At 38.1% G+C, this 25,874-nt stretch overlaps 1 protein-coding gene across 1 annotated transcript; it reads left to right on the forward strand.

Moving 5' to 3' along the window:
* Window positions 1-9,324: 9,324 nt before the first annotated feature.
* On the forward strand, window positions 9,325-10,527 carry LOC111890282 (probable methyltransferase At1g27930). Its single transcript, XM_023886429.3, has one exon. It carries the CDS (start codon window positions 9,481-9,483, stop codon window positions 10,327-10,329), a length of 849 nt encoding a protein of 282 aa, XP_023742197.1. The 5' UTR covers window positions 9,325-9,480; the 3' UTR covers window positions 10,330-10,527.
* The last annotated feature ends 15,347 nt before the right edge of the window (window positions 10,528-25,874 follow it).

Raw genomic sequence — 25,874 nt, forward strand, 5'->3', positions numbered from 1 at the left:
TGGCTATACAAGACCCCAGTGGGGGAGTTCTTACGGTGTATGGCGAGGGTACACGTGCTGGGTCAGCATTCCGTTCGGCCGCCAGAGTGAGACAGAGTCTACAGCAGGGTTGTAGGGGATTTGTAGCATATGCGATGGATGCGAGGGTTGATTCAGAGAGACCAATGTCAACTGATGAGGTTCCGATAGTGCTCGAGTTTTCAGATGTATTTCCGGAAGAGTTGCCTAGTGTGCCTCCCGAGAGGCAGGTTGAGTTCAGTATTGATTTGGTTCCGGGGGCTGCGCCTATCGCCAAGGCGCCTTATCACCTCGCGCCTCCAGAGATGCAGGAGTTGTCCTCACAGCTTCAGGAGCTGCTGGGGAAAGGGTTTATTCGGCGAAGCCGCTCACCTTGGGGAGCGCCTATCCTTTTTGTCAAGAAGAAGGATGGTTCATACCGGATGTGCATTGATTACCGGGAGTTGAACAAGCTAACGGTTAAGAACCGTTACCCATTGCCGAGGATCGACGATCTGTTCGATCAGTTGCAGGGAGCATCTTGGTTCTCCAAGATCGATTTGGTCTGGATATCACCAGGTGAGAGTGCGAGACGAGGACATCCAGAAGACAACATTCAGGAATCGTTATGGACATTACAAGTTTGTGGTGATGCCTTTCGTACTCACCAATGCACCGACGGTGTTCATGGATCTCATGAAAAGAGTGTGCAGGCCGATGTGGGATCGCTCGGTGATCGTGTTCATCGACGACATATTGGTGTATTCGAGATCCGGAGAGAAGCATGAGGAGCATTTGAGGGAGATCCTCGGAGTCCTGAGATCCGAGAGGCTTTATGCCAAATTCTCCAAGTGTGATTTTTGGTTGCGAGAGGTCCAGTTCATAGGGCACCTCATTAACCAGAAAGGGATATTGGTCGACCTAGCCAAGATTGAGGCAGTGATGAGTTGGGAGGTGCCGAGGACACCTACCGAGATCAGGAGTTTCCTAGGGTTGGTTGGTTATTATCGGAGATTTATCAGGGATTTCTCCAAGATCGTCGTTCCACTCACCAAGTTGACCCGGAATGGTGTTGCTTTTTCATGGGGTCCAGAGCAGCATGCCTCCTTCAAGACACTTCGCCAGAGATTATGCGAAGCTTCGGTGTTAGCCCTTCCGGAGGGGATGGAGGACTTCGTAGTGTATTGTGACGTGTCGATATCTGGGCTGGGAGCGGTGCTTATGTAAAGGGGTCATGTGATAGCATACACATCGAGGCAGCTGAAGCCTCATGAGGCTAGGTATCCCACCCACGATCTGGAGTTGGGGGCGGTGGTGTTCGCCCTCAAGATCTGGCGTCACTATCTGTATGGGGTTCGGTGTACCATATACACGTACCACAAGAGCCTGAAGTACCTAATGGATCAGCCCAACCTGAATATGCACCAGAGGAGATGGTTGGATGTGGTGAAGGATTTCGATTGTGAGATCCTATACCACTCGGGCAAGGCTAATGTTATAGCCGGTGCACTGAGCCGTAGGGCGGAGGGCGCCTTGATGCGAGATGTTTGTTTGAGATTGACAGTGATGACTCCGGTGTTGGACACTATTCGTGGGGCCCAGGCTGAGGCCGTGAGGCCAGAAAGCCAGAAGAGAGAGCGAGTTGTCGGGCCAGTATCGAAATTCGTTACCGATAGCCGGGGACATATGACATTTCAGGGTCGGATATGGGTACCGTTTGTGGGCGGGACACGTACCATTTTGATGGAAGAGGCTCATCGATCGAAGTTCTCGATCCATCCCGGAACCACTAAGATGTATTTGGACCTGAAGAGGGAGTATTGGTGACCTAGAATGAAGAGGGATGTCGTATGGTTTGTAGAAAGATGCTTGACCTGTCGCCGGGTTAAGGCCGAGCACCAGCGTCCACATGGTAAACTACAGCCGTTAGAGATTCCCGAGTGGAAATGGAAACAAATTACCATGGACTTCATCACCAAATTGCCAAGGACTACGAGAGGTGTCGATACAATTTGGGTGATTGTGGACAGGTTGACGAAGAGCGCTCATTTCCTTGCTATCAGTGAGAGCTCTTCCGCGGAGAGGTTGGCAGATATGTACGTGAGAGAGGTGGTATCACGGCATGGAGTGCCGATCTCGATTATCTCAGATCGAGATGTACATTTCACTTCCAGATTCTGGAAGAAGTTTCATGAGGAATTGGGTACGAGACTACATTTTAGTACCGCATACCACCCACAGACTGACGGGCAGAGTAAGCGGACGATTCAGATGCTTGAGGACATGCTCTGAGCATGTGTGTTGGATTTCGGCGGAAGTTGGGACACGTACTTGCCCTTGGCAGAGTTTTCCTACAACAACATCCATCATTCGAGCATTGGTATGCCACCCTTTGAGTTGTTGTATGGGAGGAGGTGTTAGACCCCCATTTGCTGGGGAGAGGTAGGGTATCGTGTGATGGGTAGTACCGAGATCGTGCTTCAGAAGACAGAGCAGATTCAGCAGGTCAGACAGAGGTTGTTGACCGCTCAGAGTCGTCAGAAGAGTTATGCGGACAGGCGCCGGTCCGAGCTCGAGTTTCAGGTCGGTGACTTCGTGCTCCTGAAGGTCTCTCCTTGGAAAAGAGTGATTCGATTCAGGAAGAGGGGCAAGTTGGGGCCCCGATATATTGGTCCTTTCAGAGTGATCGCGAGGGTAGGCAAGGTAGCCTACCGTTTGGAGTTACCTGCCGAGTTGGGTCAGATTCATGACACTTTCCACGTGTCGCAGCCAAGAAAGTGTATAGCCGACGAGTCGGCAGTGGTGTCATTAGAGGATATTCAGGTGGATGTGAGCCTAAAATATATTGAGAGACTGGTGGCGATTAGGGATCGTAAGATCAAGGTTTTGAGGAACAAGGAGGTGCCTCTGGTGCAGGTCCAGTGGCAGCATCGGAAAGGGTCAGAGTTAACTTGGGAGCCGGAGCGTGAGATGCGGGAGCAGCATCCAGAGTTGTTTGCAGAGTGAGACTTCACGGGCGAAGTCTAATTCTAGTTGGGGAGAATTGTAACACCCGGATTCCTAGGTATATTAATTATTCCTTTATTTTTGGAGGTTGGGAGGGGACTCGGCGAGTTAGTGTTCAGACTCGCCGAGTATGGTCGCGGAATCGTATCCGGGTTCACTGCTGGACTCGACGAGTTCATGAGTGGACTCGGCGAGTCCACGCTGTTTAATGAAACCCTAATTTCCTGGGTTTGGGACCTATTTAAAGGCCCTTAGGGTCGTCATTTGCGGCTACCAAACCCCAGAGAGAAACCTTAAGAGATATAGAGCGTTTGTGAGGAAGGAGAGGCCATTCTTGATCATTTTGTTGGTGTAATAGCAAGAAGGAGGTGACCAAGGCAAGAGGAGGCTGAAGGAGGTGCGATTCTGGTGATTTCAGAGTTCAGAGACTTCATCTTGAGGTATTTATTCGGACCTTCTTCATATTTGGTGTTGATTCTTAGAGTTAGGGTTTTCTAACCCCTTTAGAGGATAAATATGTGGAGCAATTGGTCCCTTATCGAGTTTATGCTTTGGATCTGGACTCAAAGAGGTTCAGAGACCTTAACCCTTGGAGCTTTATGAGTTATTTTAGGAGCCAGGAACTTAGGAGGTTATTTTTGGGGCTAAATCACCAAGTGAGACCATCTAGATGTTATATGAGTGTCAAGGTCTGAACTTTACGTGATTATCATGCTTGGGAAGGTCAGATCTATGGATTAAAGGAACAGATCTGACCTCAAGAGGTCTATGGAGCTTGTGCATGGCATGAACTCGCCGAGTCCAAAGATCAGACTCGGCGAGTAGGGTTAGGGTTTCCCGTAAAACACTCAGTGAGTAGACTTGCCGAGTTGGGGAAATAACTCAGTGATTCAGAGGTGGATTAGGGGACTGGAGTTCAAGGCGGAACTTATCGAGTTGTTCTTGAGACTCGGCGAGTTGAGTCGGGGTGGCCCCGCGATTCATGCCAGGTGTGACTCATTGAGCAAGGGGAGGAACTCGACGTGCCAAGCGGGACTAAAGAGTTAGTGGACATGTGTAGACTCGCCGAGTCGCCCAAGTGCACTCGACGAGTCGGGTCAAAGTTTGACCATTGACTTTTGTTGACTTTTAGGGTTTGGTCTACAATGTGGCCTTTGAGCTAAAAGAGGGGTAAAATGGTCTTTTGCCTGCCGAGGGTGCCTAGAGAGGGTTGAGTCTAGTCTCGAAAGTTATATTTATGAGAATATTTACTTTATGTGATTAGGCAGAGGCTAGATCATACTTCTACCGAGTCAGAGATTTACCGAGACATCTGAGGTGAGTCTTCTCACTATACTTTACCTAGTGTGGTAACACAGTTATGTGACAGAGTATTTTAGAGTTATATGCCAGTGTATTTGCATGTTATTATGTGTTGTAATTTATTGTGATATGAGATGTGCATGATTCAGAGTTTACAGAGTTAGGACCAGTGGGTCCACTGAGTTATGGTACCCAGAGGGTCCCATAGAGGTATTCGACCAGAGGGTCAATAGAGTTACAACCTTGAGTGGCTGATATGTGTTTATGTGGTATTTTGGGGAACTCACTAAGCAATTATGCTTACAGTGTTATGTGTGGTGTTTCAGGTACCAGCGATGATCGCGGGAAGGCGACGGCATGACTCGTACACACGCACACTGGAATTCATATGTTTTGATCTTGGGGTTTTGTATTAAGACAATGATGATATAACGTTTTAAAGTGTGGATGTGAATGAAATTATATGGTTTTTAAAATGCGAAAAATTGTTTAAATTTTTACGGTGTTACATAGTGTGCCGGTTAACCACACACGCTCCACTAACGACTTTGAGAATGCAAATATCACAATTGCTATCTACTTAAAATCTACTTAGTGAAAGCGTTTCCTCACCATCATTTTCGTGAATTGGAGAGAAACCTTATGAGACTTAGATTTCTATGGTGTATATGTTCCTATCCATGTAAATTTGTCATAACCATAATCACAAGACAAAGTTAGTGACAAATCCAAACTCATATGGACTAAACTTGTGCAGTCTTAACTTCTTGCCACCTGGCAGCACAAGGGCCTGCCATTGTTTCCAAGTTGTTATGAAACCAATTAAGAACTCTCAGAACTCATATGCAAAGCCAAGTTTAACTGGAATGGGCACAAAAGTAGGAATATGTCAACACGATAGGTTATAAACCTCAAGTCGTATTCTAGTGATAAACTACAGGTTTATTCTTTATTAGATCTTGAAACTCTTTCAGGATCTTTTAGACTCCCACTGTCCTCTTGACATATAAGACTCTCTTGCCAAGACCCATTCCTTGAAAAACAAATATTCAAGAAATAGTGTGGATTCTTATCAAAACTAAAGTAACAAAAAAATGGCAAAAAATCATCAGTAAACACGGTAGTTTGGATCATTTTAAGAACGAAGCATTTTATAACTCTAGAAAATGACTACACGTTTTTCCACCAAAACATGAAGTTTTAGGTCCTATTTGATTATTTAAGAACAAACTAGAAGAGGAACCCCTCTTTGCGGGGTATGAATTTATTAATAGTATAGAAAATAAGGGGTTGTTGATGATTTTTTTGTTCGTTTATGGTTAGCTTTGATAGTTTGGTCCATCGTGGGTTATGTGTTTTGTGTTATATTTTCTTGTCACATTGTCGATTTGAATAAGAATCATAGGGGAGTGAAAGCTGACTGAATGAAGTAAGGAAGAAAGCATAACTGAAATAAGCATATATTAGATAGAAGTTACCCATAAACATGTAGGTAAATTAGGGAAACCAGAAGAAAGGTGGTGACCTGTGATTACATATACATAATACCAAAAAGAACGCATAGATGTTTATGTGAGGGAAAAAACGGTCGTCTTCACCTTCGAACCAGCTACATGCATGGTAGATCGTCATCTGGAAGGTTTTTCATTTCTTTTTTCAAATTGTCGATCATGGCCTCCGTTTTCTTCTTCTGGTCATGGACAATGCTGATCAACTTCACCACTTCATAAATATTCTTTGCAAGAAGTGATAAAATGGTAAATATGACCATACTTCATGGCACACACAGTAACACATAAAATCTACAGACCGTTAGTGTGTATACCTAAGTCTGCTGGGTAATTTTGTTGCAGTAAGATGGGGCATTTTAGAACTGATGTCTTTCGTCATACCATTGTATTGTGGCTGTTGCATGTTATACACCAAATGGTTAAAATAATTAATCACCATAAAATCTATGTTATATAAGATGTATTATGAAATTATGTTTACTGATGATTTTTTGCCAAAACTATAGTAACAGAAAAATGGTTTCCCTTCTTGCACCATTAAAAGTATCTTGTGGAGCATCTCTCTTCTTCATGGAAAATTCTTGCATGTTAGATTTATAGTATCAATAAATTGATCATGATTCTCTTGTTCTTAATAAAATTTTATACAAGGTATGAAACTCACCATAGGATTTTCATAAAATGAAAAGTTTTGCATCTGGCCAACTGTATTGTTGGTAGCAGTGACTTCACTGAAAGCAACCCATGTCCGCCGACAAAGTTTTGTTGTCTTCAAAGCAACAACATCCAAAATCCTCCCATATTGAGAGAATAAGGCATACAAATACCTTTCCAACTCTGATGACAAAAAAGAATGTGTTTAGAACTTCAATAATTTTAGTAAGAAATTAACAGAAAAAATAGTTATGCTTCAAGTTGCAATCAATAGACTTCACATTTCAAGTTCATTAGCATCTCGTGGAGCTACTAAAATGGCAACTTCAATAGCTTTCGTAAACATTTAACATGGAACAAATAATAAATCATTTTCCCTAATACTGTCTCCACAATGCACAAATGTCTTTGTTAGTTCAGGATCATATCTACATTCAAATTTTTGGTGTTCACCAGCATTCTCATTAAAAAAAATGTTTTTAGTTAGCATAAAGTAAAATTAACATCAACATTCCTCAATTCTAACGATTTAAGAATGCTAATCATTAAAAAAGGTTTTCCCAGCCCTTCTCCCCAATTGTATCCAATAGATGTAATTTGATGAAGACCAACAATTCTTTTCTGAAACACAAAGATGATTTCATTTGTGTATATATATTAATTTGGTGCTATTTAGACATTTTACAACCATAATAATTTTAAAGGGATGTAATTTATACCATCAAACATCTTTATTTATTTCAACATGATAACAGTTTATATAAACATAACGGGTAAACAAATATGAATGTTTTCTTGATAGTTGAGCTAGTCCTCCCTGATAAATAAAAATCTTTTTGTCACATGTCACATTCTCATTTATTTTGCCACATGTAATTTTGTGGTTATTTTAAATTAATTTTTATTCTACATGTCATTTTATGATTTTTTTTTCATTTTATTAAATTCTAGATAAAATGATTTAAGAATGCTAATCATTAAAAAAGGTTTTCCCAGCCCTTCTCCCCAATTGTATCCAATAGATGTAATTTGATGAAGACCAACAATTCTTTTCTGAAACACAAAGATGATTTCATTTGTGTATATATATTAATTTGGTGCTATTTAGACATTTTACAGCCATAATAATTTTAAAGGGATGTAATTTATACCATCAAACATCTTTATTTATTTCAACATGATAACAGTTTATATAAACATAACGGGTAAACAAATATGAATGTTTTCTTGATAGTTGAGCTAGTCCTCCCTGATAAATAAAAATCTTTTTGTCACATGTCACATTCTCATTTATTTTGCCACATGTAATTTTGTGGTTATTTTAAATTAATTTTTATTCTACATGTCATTTTATGATTTTTTTTCATTTTATTAAATTCTAGATAGTATTTAATTTCAAAATTAACTTTCATTCTAATTTCAAAATTACTAAATTAAAGATTCATTAATTTTCTTTATTTATTTATCTAAATTATTTGTTTAATTTTTTTTATTGAATAGGAGTTGAATAAATATTCATAAACATTTTAGTTATCATCATACAACGAATGAGAAGACAAACGGACAACAAATTACGCCGATAAGTCCTTTTGTATGGTAAAACCAATTCTTTTGAAGACTACATCTATAGATCTAGGGGATATAACATTGCTACGCATGATCTGTTGTAGTCTACTAAGAAGCTCCATCGCATCCGGCACAAAGAAACCAAACATATCAAATGCAAATGGTATGAACGCGTGTTGATTTTCCATGCATGGTTTCTCATATTTGGTGACCTTGCATGTAGCAGCTTTTAATGCAGCTTGTCCCGCCGTGAAACCCCCGACCCTCAAACTTACGAGAGGGGATACCCCTGTAAGGTCCACACATGCGTGTTTCCCTACAACTCATCCAAAAATCAAAACATCAGCTGGTCTAAGGGTTGACCTTCCTCCTGTCGGGTCAGTCAGGAAATTCACTGGAGCCTCTTTCTTAGCGGAAACCCCGACACACTTATATATGTCGACCAAAACATCCCTAACCATATCGTGCCTGTAGTTGAACCCCGGGAGTTCTTTGCAATGAACTGCATGATCATCGAAAGAGTCCAAACATGCCTTGCGGCACACCGGACATATCCCATCGGTTGGGAATATTGGAATCATGAGTCGATATCTTAGGATGGTACAATACTCCACCGGAGACATATGTTGGCTAAGCCCATATATAGGGGTAGCTAGAAGAAAATCTTGAGCATGTGGTGCACGTAAACACTGAAAAACGGCTTTCTGTCGAGCCGTCATATTAAAATTCACTTGCATATCTTGGATAATTTTACTAAAAAGGGTACTCGCCAGTGTATTCTGGGATTTAGGGGGGGGGGGGGGGGGGGGGAGGTGTCCTTAGTAGTAAAAACACTTTAATTTTTATAATTTTTTTCTTAAATAAACTTATGTAATATATGAGTCTCACACCTAGTTTTTTCATAATCACATACATAGATCTTTGAATAATAACATTACTACGTATTACCATATTAAATTTTATATAAATCGGAAAACAACAAATTAAAATGTTATATATTCTTAATTGATTGTGCGGAATAAATAGGATTTTACACGAAACATCCGTGCCCGTGCCATTATCAACACCTATGTGAATTTGGTAGGTTAACGTCTTAAATATGTTAATTTCGATGACATCTGAAGAATATAGATCGCAAAAAGTTTAGTCAACGATAATCTATACCCACACCACATGTGGTTAAACCTATGGTTGAACATGATGATGTCTTTGTAGATATTTATGATAACAATCTATACAAAAATCAAATTACAAATAGTATTAACTTTCAAACTAAAAAAAAATCTAAAATTTAAGAGTTGAGATGAAATGACCAATAGTGTTCTGTCTGACGCCGTTATCTTTTGTTGAACGCGTCTCTCGAGTCTCACCAATCGTCTATAAACCCAAATCTTGGATCTTCAAATCTCTTTCTCACTGGTCGGAAAACTTCAAAAAGGAAACCATGAAAAGCAATCTACCAGTCCTCCCTGAACGGAGGCTCTTCCTCGCAATATCTGCCATCGCACTCATCGGCGCTGGCCTCCTTCTATTCACCTTCATCGGCCCCGATAACACTCGGTTCTTCTGCAACCAGCCCACCTCCGATAACTTCCATCCCATGACGGCTCCGATGCAACTCAAAGCCATCCTCCACTACGCCACTTCTCGAATCGTCCCTCAACAATCCTTCTCCGAAATCACCGTCTCCTTCGACGTTCTCCGATCGATTTCCCCTTGTAATTTCCTCGTTTTTGGGCTCGGTCATGATTCATTGATGTGGGCGTCGTTTAACACCGGTGGAAAAACTCTTTTCCTTGAAGAAGATCCGACGTGGGTTCAGACTGTTCTGAAAGACGCTCCAGATCTCAACGCCGCTGTCGTTAAGTACCGGACAAAGCTCTCCGAGGCCGACGAGCTTATGAATACGTATCGATCGGAACCGGAATGTGCTCCATCCAAATCTTACATCCAGGGAAACACCCGATGCAGGTTAGCACTCACAAGTTTACCTGATGAGGTCTACAATAAGGAGTGGGACATGATAATGATAGATGCGCCGAGGGGTTACTTTGCGGAGGCGCCGGGGAGGATGGCTGCGATTTACTCCGCCACTGTGATGGCGAGGAACAGGAAAAAATCCGGCGTGACGCACGTGTTTTTACACGATGTTAATCGGAAGGTGGAGAAAGCTTATGCGAATGAGTTCTTGTGTAAGAAGTACCTAAAGCATGCTGTCGGACGATTGTGGCATTTCGAGATACCACCGGCCAGTAACATCACCGGCGGGAACGATGGTGCTTGGTTTTGCTAGGTTGACTAACACGAGTCAGTCGTTTTTTGCTTTCATTAGTTTTTTATTTATCATTTTAAATGTTTTTCTTTCTTCTTTCCCCAAATCATTATACCATTTACCATTTGCTTTTAATTTTAAGACATGTCTAATTTTAATTTTAAAATAAAATTTTTATGTTTATTAATAGATTAATAAATATTGCTTCTTCGTTGCTAATTTTGTTTTTTTGTTAGATATGGACTTTGATAAAGATAAATGTTTAAAGTCGACTGAGAATTGTTTATAAAGTCGACTGAGAATTGATAGACTGCGATATAATTTTTTTAATCGATTGTAATAATTGAATCTGAATAAATGATTATTTTACTGTTTAAAAATTAAAAATTATTATTTATTTAATAATTGTTATAAAATATAATTGTAAAATATCACAATAATTAGAAAATTTTAAATAACAAAATAATTAACTTTAAGTGACTGAGAATATTATAATAATTTTCAATATGAAAATAAATCCAATTATTCCTTATAATAGATTAGCAATCTCATCGTGCACATTAGATGTATATTCTGTGTTTTGTGTTCCACACGATTCTACTCCACATTCTAAAACATCTTGTGCATTGTTAAATATACTATCTTCATCGCCGTCGGTCGTGAATATTACTTTTGCTTATGAAATTATGTAGTGCAAACAAGCAAATACCACATTTCACATTTCTTTGTAGTGTAAACGGATAAGGATCCATTTGCTTTAAAATCAGAATTTTGATTTCGCAACACCATTAGCATGTTCAATGATATTTCTTAGTTGTGTATGTGCATATTGAATTTCTCCTACTTAGTTAAAGCACTTTGGAGTTGAGAATCGGCTAACCAAAATATCTAGTGTTACAATACGTAACAAAAATCCACCGAGTATTGATTGTACTGCACATGCATTTGCTGATCATTATGGTTTGATATCTACTATTTCTAATACATTGTTTTGTGACTGGTTTTCTTTTATTGACACTTGTTATTCTATCTTTATGGAAAATTGATGTTTTATTTCTGTTTTTTTAAAATAAAAATTAGATGTTAAAAATTTAGTACGTTACAACTTAGTATCAAATGTGTATAGAATTTAAATTTATAATGTCTCAATTATTTCAGCTACAGAGTAACATACTAATATTAATGTTAGAAATCTTGGGTATAGAAAGACTTGGAAATTCCAAGAATCGTGTTAAACACTTTAAGATTAAAGTATTTTGGTGATACTCTCAATCTAATCGGAAAAGACTTAGAAAATTGGGAAAACAGAAGAGAGAATGTTCAAGATGTTATGAAGATGAAGTATACCAACCACAAATTTCGAACATGGTCATATAACCATAAAACTTCTTGTCTTAAAACTGCTACATGTTAGTTTTATGTTCTAAAACTGTCAAAACGTCAAAAACCTACTTAAATCCAGGTCTAGAAGATGGATCCCAAAACCGGATACGTTTACAAAAAATTCGGATTTCTGATGCATTTTTAATCTAGTAACATAACATTCTCAGTCACTTAAATCCAGCTCGACCCCAGCTAGGGGCTCTACCCCTTGGACCCCGTTAGGGGCTGCCGCCCCTTGGACCCCGCTCCCAGGGGCGTTGCCACCGAACTCTCATCAGTTCAGGGGCTTCGTCCCTCAATAGCAGTATACTTTCAACAATGACAAAATCAAACAAATGTACACTCCGCACCATACTAATTTGTTCGATAATTGTCAAAATGATATTGATCAACAAATTAACTCCATTACACTTAAATAATATTAATAATATAAAATCACCAACAATTATTGTAATTGATCGTATAGCAAGTATAAATATTGGTGTTTATGATTAAACTTTAAAACATACTAGCATTAATTGTACCTGAGTAGTATAGCGAGGATAAATATAGGTGTCTATGATTTGATTTAACTTTAGAACATAAAGTAAGAGGGGAAGGGGGTTGTTATTTAATAAAAAAAGTTGGATTCAAACAATCAAGCAAAGCTAAATGAAAATGAAACAAGACGATTAATTTGGAAGTACAATGTTTAGGATTCAAATTTCCTTTTTCCTAAGGTTAAATTATTGTAAGTGGAATAATTATTGTAAGTGGAATGGATTTAATATAGTAAGTACCAATTTGTAAGATAGTTAACAATCTTGTTCAGATTAATTAATACTAATGATCGAATTATTAATGAATCAATATAAAGGCTAATCTTAATGTTCCTAAGGATTAAACCAAACATAATACAATAAACTAATTAGGGTTGTTCACTATTTGGATAAAATCGAATTGTCCAATTGGACAATTTGGATTGGACTATTTGGTTCGGATATTCAGATTTTTGGATTGGTTTTCAAAAAAACCGAATTATTATTTTGGATTTCGGATTGGTTTTGGTTTATAAAATAAGAACCGAATAGTCCAAAAAAACCGAATAACAATTTGTTATGTATTTAATTTCAATATATCTATAATTATTTATTAATTTTATAATTTTTTTTAAATAAGTTCAAAAGGTTTTACCTAATAAAAGACATTAATATGTACTTTATGTCAAAAGTTTTTTTTATCTATTAAATAATAAACTATAATATGCCTTCTTAGTGGTTGTTTATAAATTTTAAATCACAAGTAAATAATTTGTTTTTGCTTCTTCTGTAAAATTAGATGATATTATAAATGTCCTTTTAAAATGTTATGGTTTTTGAAAACCGAATTATAAAAACCGATCCAACCGAATTGTAATTGGATCGGATCGGATTTGAATTTAGTTTGGACTATTTGGATCCATATTTTGAAAACCGAAATCAATTTGGATTTACTTAATTGGATCGGATCGAACCGACCCATCCAAACGAACACCCTTAAAACTAATAAACTAATGCTCTTTTAAATGCTTAAAGTTAACTATTAATGTTACCTAGCCCTAAGATTTGTTTAATCATTATTTATGAAAATTTGTTATCACAAACCAATTAAAATACAAATTCATATAACCAAATTGATAGTCTAAAACATATAAAACTTAGATGCAAGCAATAAAAGTCCAAACTTTAACAAAGATGCATTGATAGATCAATCCAAAAAATAAATAATCAACCTTATAAATCTAAATCATTAATTCACACATAGTAATTAGGTTCATCTACATTTAAACAGAAAAAGAGAGTTTTATCCCATCATCTCTATAGAAAAACATAATATAATAGATAGAATAATGCTAATTTTTTAATGCAAACCTAACGATTTCGTCAATTTCCTTGCTTTAATCTTCACAAAAATGTATTCTTCTTGTTCTTTGACCTTGAAAATGATTCATAGGGTTTATTTTTCATAGTAGAGAACTTTACTTTTCTGCACACCGAATTGCATTGCAAAATCTCATATTGATAGAAATAAAATGTCACTCTATTACGCTTTCATCTTCACAGCGCCGCATTATCTGTCGTGATGGTTGTTGTATCTTTAAGCCTATTTGCGACGCTAACCTCATTTGTTGCGACGCTAAGCCCATGTTTTATGGTAGCTTTAAATTTAATCCATATTAACTCCATCTTTATCAAAATCTTCTCCTTAATCATCTTAGCTTCAAATTAATCTATATTTATCCAATATTAAGCTTATTAAATGTCAGTTATCTCTAAATACAACACTCTAGAGCAATATATTAAGATAAATGTCTCTAAATATATGACCAATTTAGGCCATATCAAAATAGCTACACTTATTTTTTTTTTGACCCTCAAGAAAATGTTAGGCCATATCCTCAAGATATTTTAATCAATTTCCAAGCAACTCAAAATAAACGAAAAACAATTTAGAAAAGAAAATTCTTAAAGTACTTCAAAGTTGCAATCTTTCGGTTAAAGTCTTATCATTTCACCTTAGTGTTGAGAGCCCTAGTGGAAAGGAGTGACTAGCTCAGGAGTTTTTGTCGCTCAAGCAAACAACTTAAATGGTGATGGAAATCACCAATATGTTCACATAGAGAGCCTTTTTTTCCCCCCGAGTATGCATCCTCGTTGATAAGAAGCTGAACAGAAATAAGCTTGGGGAAGAGGAGGAGCTGAAAGCTGTTGAGAAAGAATCAGATAAAAATCTGATAAGAAACAAACTTTTGGAAAAAGAAAAGGAGAAAATGGTCATTTCAGTTGAGAAGGTACTAGAAGAGAAACCAATTTCTGTGAAGGAAGGATTAGAGATAAATATGAAAAAGAAAAGAATCTAAAAAAATTCAATAAGCAGATTTCTGGAAAGGAAATGAAGATCGGAAAAAGAAAGAAGTCTAAAAATCATTTGAAAAACTTATCAGAAGACAATCTGGAGTGTTTTTAGTTTGTTGAACAAGTTCTAGATCCACCATTGTAAATGACACATATGTCAAGCACAACTGCTAGTTCTGTCACTTAGGCGCGACTGCCAAAATTGTGAAATTCTCTATGGGGCGCATCTGCCGGAATAGTCCTTTAGGCGTATCTGTCGGGGTTATGAGGTTCTCTATTAGGCGCTTCTGCCGGTAGAGTCCTTTAGGCGCATCTGCCGGGTTTTATTGACAGTATCGTTTTCGAGAGTCCACTCGCAATACATATCAATGAGTTTTTAGAGTACACCGGTGAACACGTCGTTCACAACACCTACAGGTTGCGAGCCTGCTAGTGTTCCACTGGACTATCTAGAATAGTCCGTGGTTGTCATCCATACTCTGCTGGATGACGGGGCCATCATTTGGGTAAAAGGCTTCTCTCATGGTTCACCTCTCACCCTTACCTCATGGTTTATATTACCTCTTCATCATTTTATTTTTGTCACACAGAAACTATTTCATCTACCCATGTTTTACCCCAACATATTTGTAGATATAAAATAATTATACAGTTTAAATCATTTAAAACATGTATAAAATCATTCATCCAGCATAGACAACAAGTAGTAAGATAATATGCACACATAACACGTAATTTATGTAAAATACTTCATATCTATGTGTAAGATGAAAGGGACCACGCACTCACTTGAAAGGTGGTGACTCAGCACTTGGACAGCGCTTCGATACTCTCAAAACAATTCTCCTTCGATAAAACCTAGTATCAATACCACTAGGGTTTAGTCTAACGTCAACCGCGACTAATTAATAGCCTGACTATTATTATTATTATATAAGCGTTAAATAACACTCAATATAACTCATAATAATAGCCCAAATAATTATTTTAAGGACCTAATAATATTCCTATAATTATTTGAAAGCCATATTAAAAATTGTGTAAGCGTAGCTCACTTATAGCGGATTTTAAAGAAAACCGGGCTTTACTCGGAGCAGCGTTTCCGAAACCGAAAGACCCCTTTTTCTCGGGACTCCGGGAGCCTCGGGGCTTCCTTAGGGTGCTAGGGGATCACCTAGGCTTAGGGGAGGGTTAAAACCCTTAGAGAGAGAAAGTTTAGAGAGAGAGAGTAAAATATGAGAAAGGTGTGAGAAATTCGGAGGAGTTCGGACCCCTTTTATAGGCGCCAACAGCCTCGGTTACGCTGGGCGTACCGAGGTTACGCTGGGTGTACACCTCGAATAAGGTTGCCATCCGAAGCCAGCTGTCTCGCACCGTCGGATGGATTAGATCGGAGCTACGCGGAGCGTAACTTCTTCGGACGCGGGGCGTACTGCGAGGGCTACGTGGCATGATCCGAAGCGCGTTTCTTCATCAGCGATGGGTGGCCCAGATGCTGCCACGTCACCAACTGCTCACCAGGCTTCGCAAATTCGACTAAAATCTTTAAAAATTCGTAACTTTCTCATACGAACTCTGTTTTCGACATTCTTTATATCCACGCGAAGGTGGGAACGTACTCTACAACTTTCGTTTAGACTCCATCCGGTACACATAGAAGAGGCAGCGTTATTCTTTGACAAGGGATTGCGCAGGTCTATCGAGGATATGGTGGTATGTGGAGGCCCCTTCTTTGGAGACATTCAGTGGCGCTTGGCTTCCTTACCTATTCGTTTTGGTGGTTTGGGTTTGTACTCGGCCTACGAGGTTTCCTCCTACGCATTTGTAGCCTCGAGGGCCCAATCTTGGGCATTACAAGACCACATCTTGCGTGACAGTGGCATAGCTGGTATGGACTCGGATTATCTATGTGCTATGACTCGTCTCCGTGATATGATTCCGGGATTTGACTGTAGTGGTTTCACTAATAAGGACACCGCCCCCCCTAAATCCCAAAAAGTTTTGGCGTGTGCCCTTTTTAGCAAAATCGTCCAAGATATGGAAGTCAACTTCGAGATGACTGTCAGACAGAAAGCAGTCTTTGAGTGTCTGCGGGTGCCTCATGCTCAAGATTTTCTGCTAACTATCCCTATTGATGGTCTTGGCCAGCATATGTCTCCTGTGGAGTACCAAACTATCATTCGTTACCGCCTGTTGATTCCCATATTCCCAATTGATGAGATATGCCCAGTTTGTCGCAAGGCATGTTTGGATACCTTTGGGGAACACGCGGTTCATTGTAGAGAGCTCCCTGGTTTCAAGTATAGACATGATGTGGTTCGGTATGTTCTCTTTGATGCTTGTCGGCGTGCTGGTATATCTGTGAAGAAAGAAGCGCCAGTGAACTTTTTGACGGACCCGCAGGATGGCAGGTCCACACTTAGACCGGCTGACATTTTGGTCTTTGGATGGATAGGAGGGAAGCATGCGTGCGTGGATCTTACTGGTGTATCTCCTCTCGTTGGTTTGGGGAGCGGAGGTTTCGCAGCTGGGCATGCCGCTTTGAAAGCCGCTGCGTGCAAAGTGGTAAAGCACACCAATGCATGTAGAGAAAATCAACATGTGTTTGTCCCTTTTGCATTCGATACATTTGGTTTTCTCGCATCAGAGGCGGTGGAGCTCCTTAACAGAGTCGAACGGGTCATGCATTCTAATGTCATATCTCCTATATCCACAAATGTTGTTTTCAAAAGAATAGGTTTTGCCATCCAAAAAGGGTTAGCGGTGCAGCTTGTTGCCCGTTTGCCTTCAATCGATATGTATTGAATTTATTACTATATACACCAAAGTGATTTCCTTTAGAGTTTTAAAAAAAAAACTTATTAACAGGCCGTGACAGGATTGGTCCGTTAAATTCTCATAACTTCTTCATCTGACGTCCGTTTTCGCCCATCTTTTTCTCATTATGCTAATCTTAACGAGATCTTCAATTCTCGTTTAGATCACTAAGGCTAAATCTCGCTCTATCGTAAATTCACTGTTTATGCTTCCCGGTGCCGTGCCGGTTCCTTCGCGAAACTTCGACGATCCATAACTTGTTCGTTATAACTCGGATTTCGGCGTTCTTTATATGTACAGAAACCTTGTGACATATTCTAAAACTTGGTTAAGACTATTTATTATAAATAATCTTTTTCTGAAAAGTCGTTTTCGACACTTATTGCCTCTAAATTGACTAGCCCGGATCTGCAGGCGTTACAGTAGGGTTGCCTGTGCGTGACGGGTTAGGGATATTTTTTTTTGGAAAAGAAGACAAGTGTATAGATCCTTGTCGACTTCTTTTAGGCATAGTCAATAGTAAATTTGTAGTTATAAAATTTTCCATCCCTAAACCCCCCATATATTTTTGGAAAGTCTTTTGTAATAGGTCAGTATGAAATGTAATTCGAAATGAATGATATATATATATATATATATATATATATATATATATATATATATATATACATGATAATATGTTTGAAAAATCATTTCTATTTGAGATTTACATGCTTACAAATTGTTTTATTTTGGATCTTAATGAGTAGGTCATATTACTCACGACATTATACTTGGATTTTTTATTGAGTAAGCATATTACTCAGAGCAATTATGTTGGGATTTAGAAGACAATAAATAACAAACAACTCTAAGTATTTGAAATATTAGAGAAATCTCTCCCATTATAAAAATAAAGATTTTTATTTTGAAAAACTTCAGAGAAGTTCACAGCAATTGCTATAACAACTTTATCATTAGTACACCTATATATTGACTCATTCAATGATTCATACGACTTATACACTCTCGAATCAACTATATTAGGATTGAATCATGCCTTTAGGAACTAGATTCACACGAGCAAATCCAGGAACAAGACCCAGGACACCATAAATAAGGACCAGACCACAAACCAAAGGTAGACCTACCAGAGAACCAACCACACCAGTAGAATCTGAACCAACATATACTGTAAGTTCTCTAGTAGTGACTCATTCAATGATTCATACGACTTATACACTCTCAAATCAACTATATTAGGATTGAATCATGCCTTTAGGAACTAGATTCACACGAGCAAATCCAGGAACAAGACCCAGGACACCATAAATAAGGACCAGACCACAAACCAAAGGTAGACCTACCAAAGAACCAACCACACCAGTAGAATCTGAACCAACATTTACTGTAAGTTCTCTAGTAGTTCATCAGCTAATCACGCAACAAGTCACTGAAGCTCTGGAAACGCATGTAATTATAAGGAGTACTACAACGGATGGAGGTGGTGGTGGTGGTGGTGGTGGGGGGGGGGGGTAGCAATGGTAGAAATGGAGGTGGAGGTGGTAGCAGTTTACATGGTGACAATAGAGGAAATCCAAGGACTTCTACTTATAAAGATATTTTGAAATGCAAACCTTGCTTCTTCTATGAAAATTAAGGGGTAGCTGGAATGACCCATTGGATAGAAAGAATGGAGTCTGTATTCTATACCAACTCTTGTGCCCAGGACTGTAAGGTGGAATTCGCCACTTACACGTTCATGGATGATGCACTGTCTTGGTGGAATGATAATTCCAAGATTATGACTATGGATGCAACATATTCTCTTCCATGAAATGATTTGAAAAAATGCTCATATAAGAATACTTCCCAAAGAAGAAATGCAGAAGCTAGAACAAGAACTCTAGAATCTCACCATGAATGGTGTAGAGATTACAACCTATAGCACTTGATTTGATGATGTGGCCACCTCGTGACCGATATTTATAGCTCCTAAACATAAAATGATCAAGAGGTATATTTAGGGTTTAATTCATCAAATTCAAGGGCATGTCATTTCTTCAAGGCCAACTACCTTTGATAGAGAAAGCGTCGAGCTTTAAACTTGACTAACAAGTGTATTCATCAAGGCACACTAATGAAGAAGACAGACATACCTAGAGCTTGAGATGATAAGAAAAGGTCTGATGGAAACTCAGGAGGATCACAATCCTTAAGGAAAAGGCAAAAAATCGGTAAGGTGAACGTAGTAGTTGCAACAACACCCACTCCACAAAGGCAATGCCCTGGAAATGAACCAAAGTATAAAAAATGAAATTTTCACCATATGGGTTCATGTCGAGAGATGCAGTGCAACAATTTCATCCGGAAGGGTCACACTGCTAAGTACTGCAGGAATTTGACTATGGTAGTCAAACCTCGAAACAATGCTGGTGGAAGTCATGGTTGCTATGAATGTGGAGAGGTAGGCCATTTCAAAAAAGAATGTGCAAAGTTGAAGGACCAAGGAGGAAATGGCAGAGGAAGGGCATTCGTGATAGGCACTAGGGATGCAATCAATGACCCAAATGTGGTGAGTGATACGTTTCCTATTAATAACGTATATGCATCAATTCTTTTTGATTTCAGTGATGATAAGAGCTTTATAATCCCTATGTTTTGAGAATTATTGAGTCATAAATCCAATATACTTAATAAAACTTATGTGGTAGAGATGGATAATGGTAAACATCAAAGGACCTAAGAAATATTAGAGAATTGTAAAGTAACTCTAAATAACCATGCCTTTCATGTTAAATTAATGCCGATAACAATTGGAAGCTTTAATATAATTATCAGCATAGACTAGTTATGCCTCCGAAGAGTTGAGATATTAGGTTATGAGAAACTTGTACGACTACCCTTACCAAATGGTGAAACCCTAATCATCTACGGAGACAATTCAAGGAAAATCCTTAAAATCATATCATGTATGAAGGCATGGAAATATCTGTATTGGAAATGTCATGTTTTTCTAGCCCTCATTGTAGATAAGCATAATAAGAGTAAGGAGATCAATAAGATACCATGTGTTATTCATCAAGACGAAGGATGGCTCATTCAAGATGTGTATCGATTTTAGTGTGTTAAATAAACTAACCATCAATAATTGATATTCACTCCAAAGGATTGATGATCTGTTTGACCAACTCTAAGGATGCAACTATTATTACAAAATTGATCTAAGATGATGATACCATCAAATCAAAGTGCTTGAGTAAGATATTCCAAATACTACATTTAAGACTCACTATGGTCACTACGAGTTCCTAAGATATTCCAAACATAGATCTTATGAACTGTGTTTGAAAACCTTGTTGGATTAGGTGTCTAAGTTCATAACTATTTTTGGAATGTACTTGACCCGATTAGCCTGGTCCATTTGGGTTGCATGGCATCATGCATTTGGATAGACTAAATTGAGAGAAATAACACTTAAGGTTTAATAATATATTATAAGCTCTAATATATTAATAATATTATTTAATTATTATTGATAAAGAATTAATTTCAAATTAATTAAGTGATCAAAAGAAGATTAATTAAATATATGCGTTGATTGTGTAAATCACCCATACTTGTATAGTGGGCTAATGCTCCATGGATTATCAAGTTAGGCTAAAACCCATAGGATGCTCCATGGAGGCTCCATGGTGTTTTTGAACCCATGGATCCATGAAATGAAAAGTCATGTCAATTAGGGTTTACATGGTGTAACCCTAATTATGACACACTATATAAGCAACATGTTGTAGACCAAAATCGGCACTATTGAGAACAAGAGGGCTTAGCCGATTTTAGAAGTGTTATATTTCTGTCAAGGTTATTCCAAGTGTATTTGGTGTTGTGTGAGACATTTAAGGCATCACACTTGAGGTGCTAGGCTCACAAGGTTCTCAAGGAATTCAAGCAACTAAAGCTATGTATTTCTTACTATCTTTTATGTTTAAAAGTTCCCCATGTATGCTAGATAGATTATGAACCTTGGAAAAACAAATTTACATGTATCATACATAAAACATAGATCCAAGGTTTCTAGGGTTGCATGTACACCATAGGAGTGTTAGAATGCTCAAAACCCTTTAGTGGTATCAGAGCCTAGGCTTGTTTGTTTGATACTTGATGCAAAATTGTGAAAAAAACTCAGTTTTTTTTTGCACTCTGCAGCATGAACTCGCTGACTCCATGGGGGGACTCGACGAGTCCATGAGTAAACTCATCCTACTTGTCGAGTAGGTTCATGAACTCAACGAGTAGGAGCCCCAAAATGCAGTTTTTCGAATTCTGTTGTTGGAAATGGACTAGAAACATTACCCTAAACTGTTTTGGTGTTTTTAAAACTTGTTTTAGATTGTGTAATGGCTAATATCAAAATTCAATGTTTTATATGTGTTCATATGATTCTTGAAAATTTGATATGATATTCATGTTCTTAAGAGTTATTGTTAGATCATAGGAATTACTTGCGAAATTGTTTAATGATTAATTATTGATCAATTATGTGTTTTAATGGAATCCATAATTTCTCCTCAAATTATGGATTACCAAAAGTCGCACTTTTAAAAACCATTAAAGAAACACATAGGTTACATAAAATGAAAAGTCACTCATTTTATTAAACCATTAACTCATAAGTTATGAAAGATGAAAAAGTTTTGAAAGTTAATAAAACTTGCCCTAAAGTTTTGGAACATGTAACGTCACTTTAAAACCTTTATTTCCAACCCCTAGAATTTTAAAAGTTAAAATTCAACCCTTATACTTTATAATATTATAAGTTTAATAATAATTATATATGTATACGAAAAAGTCGTTTTACCATTAGTAGGCCTCATTCACGAAGCCGGTCTATAAGGGGGGGGGGGGGTATAAGGTTGCTGCCTATAAAATGGCAGCTTAATGGGAGTCCATTCTCACCCACCGCTTCATTGATCGGTGGAGGGTCGTTAGTCGAATGGGTAAGACAAGGAATTTAAATCTTCATTAAAAGTATGATGAATATAAATTAACCAAATGTTTTTTATAAATTCCCAATCTTAGTTACTTTAGGAAAATATGAATAAGGTGCTAACCCATGAAATTACACTTTGAACTTTGATTAAGTCGTTAGTGGAGCGTGTGTTGGGTCAAAAATATGGTTTATACTTTACTTTTCTAGAAAAATGTATTTTTGTGTCTTGGACTGTAAACAACTTGGTGTTCACGGCCGTATACGTGTTTACGGCCATAAACCCATTTACGGCCCATGTTCACCAAGCCCATATTCCCTAGTATATATATAGGTGTTAGGGTTGAGGAGTAGAGATTGATGAAACACAAGGAGTGTACGCCCAAGAGAGAAACTAGAGAGAAGTTTTATGTGTGTGAATCTTTTGTATCCAGATCTTCATTCTAATCAATTCATACATAGATTCATCATATTCTTCTTCTTCTTCTGTTCTATTTGATATGACGTCATCCGTTTGATAGGAATTCCGCACCATCAAACGGATCTGATTGATACACAGGCAAATTAGGGACTTATAATTGGTATCAAAGCTTGGTTGTATCAGTCAATTTTGTCAGATTTGGAGCATTATTTGATCTTATTTTCGAAAGATTTTTGCGTTTTTGGATAGATCTCTGAAAAATAAGTGGGGTTTTGTTCTTCGTGTTTTTCATAAAAGGGTTTTTGATCGAGTTATGGAGCTTCAAAGTCGAAAAATCGTTGTTTTTGGTCAAAACCTGCGAGGGTGTGGCGGAGTTTGCGGCTGGCGGCTAGGGTTTCAGAGTTTACGGTCCGAGGTTCACGGTTCGGAGTTTGCGGCCCGAGGTTTACGACCCGAGGTTTGCGGCTCGGAGTTTGTGGCCTCGGCCTCGGTGGTTTACGGCCTCGCACCTCGCACTAGGTCCTCGCAGCAGCTAGTTCCTCGCCTCGCTTCGCACATATAAAAAAATTAGAAGCGCATTTGGAGGTGCCGGGTTTCGAAACCGCAACCTCCAGATCAAGAATACTCGCGCCTTACCAACTCGGCTACCTGATCACTTGTTACAATCTTTCGAAATTTAAACTATAACCCGTTCATCCAAAATTAAAAAAAAAATTAAATAAATTAAAAATAATAATAATAAATAAATAAATAAATAATTAAATTGAAATTAATAAATAAAATTATATTTTAATTTTTGACTTTTATTTTTTAACTTTTGACCTTAAATTTTGACTTTGACTTCCAAGTTTGACTTTTGACATTAAACTTTGACTTTTTTGTTTAACTTTTAAAATTTAAAATTTAGCTTTTTGGTTTGACTTTTAAGTTTGACTTTTCAAGTTTGACTTTTGAGTTTAACTTTTTAAATTTGACTTTTAAGGTTGACTTTTGAGGTTTATAGTCAAAGGGTTTGACTTTTAAGTTTGATTTTGGCTTATAGTTGTGCTTTTTAATTGATTTTAAGGTCTACGAGGGAGTTGAAAACATGAAAGAGAGTCGTCAGGATATGTTAAGACAAAATTTTAACATTTTCGATTATATCCCTGGATAAACCCTCGAAACTCAGTTGCAGCGATTTACTACACTTACTACTAAGATGAATATAGCTGGGATCTTCTTGTCTAAGTTTGAGATAAACAAAAAGCTACTGAATTCACTTCCGAAATCGTGGGATATGAACTTGGCTATCATCAAGAAGACAAAAGATCTCAATCATCTTAGTCTTGCTAAAGTAATTGAAGAACTTGATGCTTTGAAGTGTAGAAAAACAACGAGTTCTGAAAACATTCCGATCACTGAAGTTACATGTACTCCAGCTTGTGAAACTACGATTAAATTTCTTCGGGAACAAATTGATTTATTAAAAAGAGAAGTTGAGGACCTGAGATATGAAGGATATCAACTCAGGAAAGGATAAAAACCTCTTAAGGCCCAGTTAGCATCTAAAATAAAGGACTTTAGGAGACTTCAAGAGGACTACAGTAATAAATGCGAGAACTATGATTATATAATGAAACAGAACGCTAAACTAGTGGCTGAAATTGAATCTTTAAAGGGCAAATCTAAAACCGCGGATTTTGATTTTAGAAAATATGATGTATCGAGTGAGGTAGTTGCCAATATGATTGACCATTGCATGCAATTTAAACATAATCAATCAAAGGGTTTAGGATACGATAATGTACCTCCTCCTTTTAATCATACATATCAGTATCAACCGTTGTCTAAAAAGGAGATTGCCAACGAACCATTCATGGTTTATGGAAATCCATCTGGTTTTGTTTCAAGAGGATTTATTAATGTTGAAAATACTAACGTTTCTACTTCCCCTGCAAATCAATCCTTAAATCAATCCAAGCAAACAGCTGAAGAGAGTGTGTCTGATAGCAAAGTAGCAGAAGATGAAAACAAGGAGAAAACCATTAAACAAACCAACATCTCCTTGAGCTATGAATCTGTTGCTTCAAACTCAACTGCTTCTGATCAACCTGCCGTTGTGAAATAATGGCCACCAATTCCAGTGAAACAGAGTGCCTGTTGCAATTGTGCCTGTGGGAACAATAAGAGAAAAGGCAAGGATACGCCACCAGGGGAAGGAAGAGACAAATCCCCAGTGAAGAAAAAGACATGTTTTCACTATGGAACACCTGGACACATTGCCAGAAATTTTCCTAATCGCGCATACGTTCCCTACTATGCACAAGGCTGGCAGAACGCGCCAACAGGGAGACTTTTCAAAAGAAACCCATCAAGGTCACGTTCAGACAATGCCGACTAGAATGTCATGATGGCCAAGAATTCAACTCCCAAGATCAAGCATCCAACTCCCAAGGCCAAGCATCCAACTCCCAAGAACAAGAAGGAAATGTCGGCCAAGAAATGGGTTTTTAGTTTCGTGAAGCCAAGACCGGTTAGGTCAAAGTCATCTCAGCAACCGACTTCAAGTTCAAAATCAAGTGTCACGGAACCCATCTGATCCAACAAGAAATGGGTTAAACCCGACTACAAATGGGTACCAATGGTTCAATCTCCAAAATCTCCTAATGCTTAGAACGTTTCTACATCTTCTGTTTGTGATAAGCAGGATATGTCATGGGAGAGAGTATCGTGCAAGGATGAAAAAGATCGACCCAGTTTCAAAATGGGCTGGGTTCCAAAGACCAACTGATCCCATTCTGTGTCGGAGCAGCTATGGAGGCATATCATCAGACTTCGGTTTGTTGGTAGTGGCTGTTCCTGGCACATGATAGGAGGCATCTCTTAACTGTACAACACTCAGAACATTATTTGAGAGTATGTGTCTTTTGCGAGAAGGGAAAAAAGGAAGGGATCACTCATGGGGTTAGTACTTAATGATGTGAAGAATTTTTGGATATGTTCTGAGATTACGCGTGCTATTCTCAGACCTTCTGGATGCAAATTCAATCGGTGACTTACGGTATGAATTTTCTTCTCTATACTCCTGAGTTTTTCTTAAGCTGATTTGCTTTAAAGACTAATT

This window comes from Lactuca sativa, chromosome 8 (genome assembly GCF_002870075.4).
Source record: "Lactuca sativa cultivar Salinas chromosome 8, Lsat_Salinas_v11, whole genome shotgun sequence".
Lineage (NCBI taxonomy): Eukaryota > Viridiplantae > Streptophyta > Magnoliopsida > Asterales > Asteraceae > Lactuca > Lactuca sativa.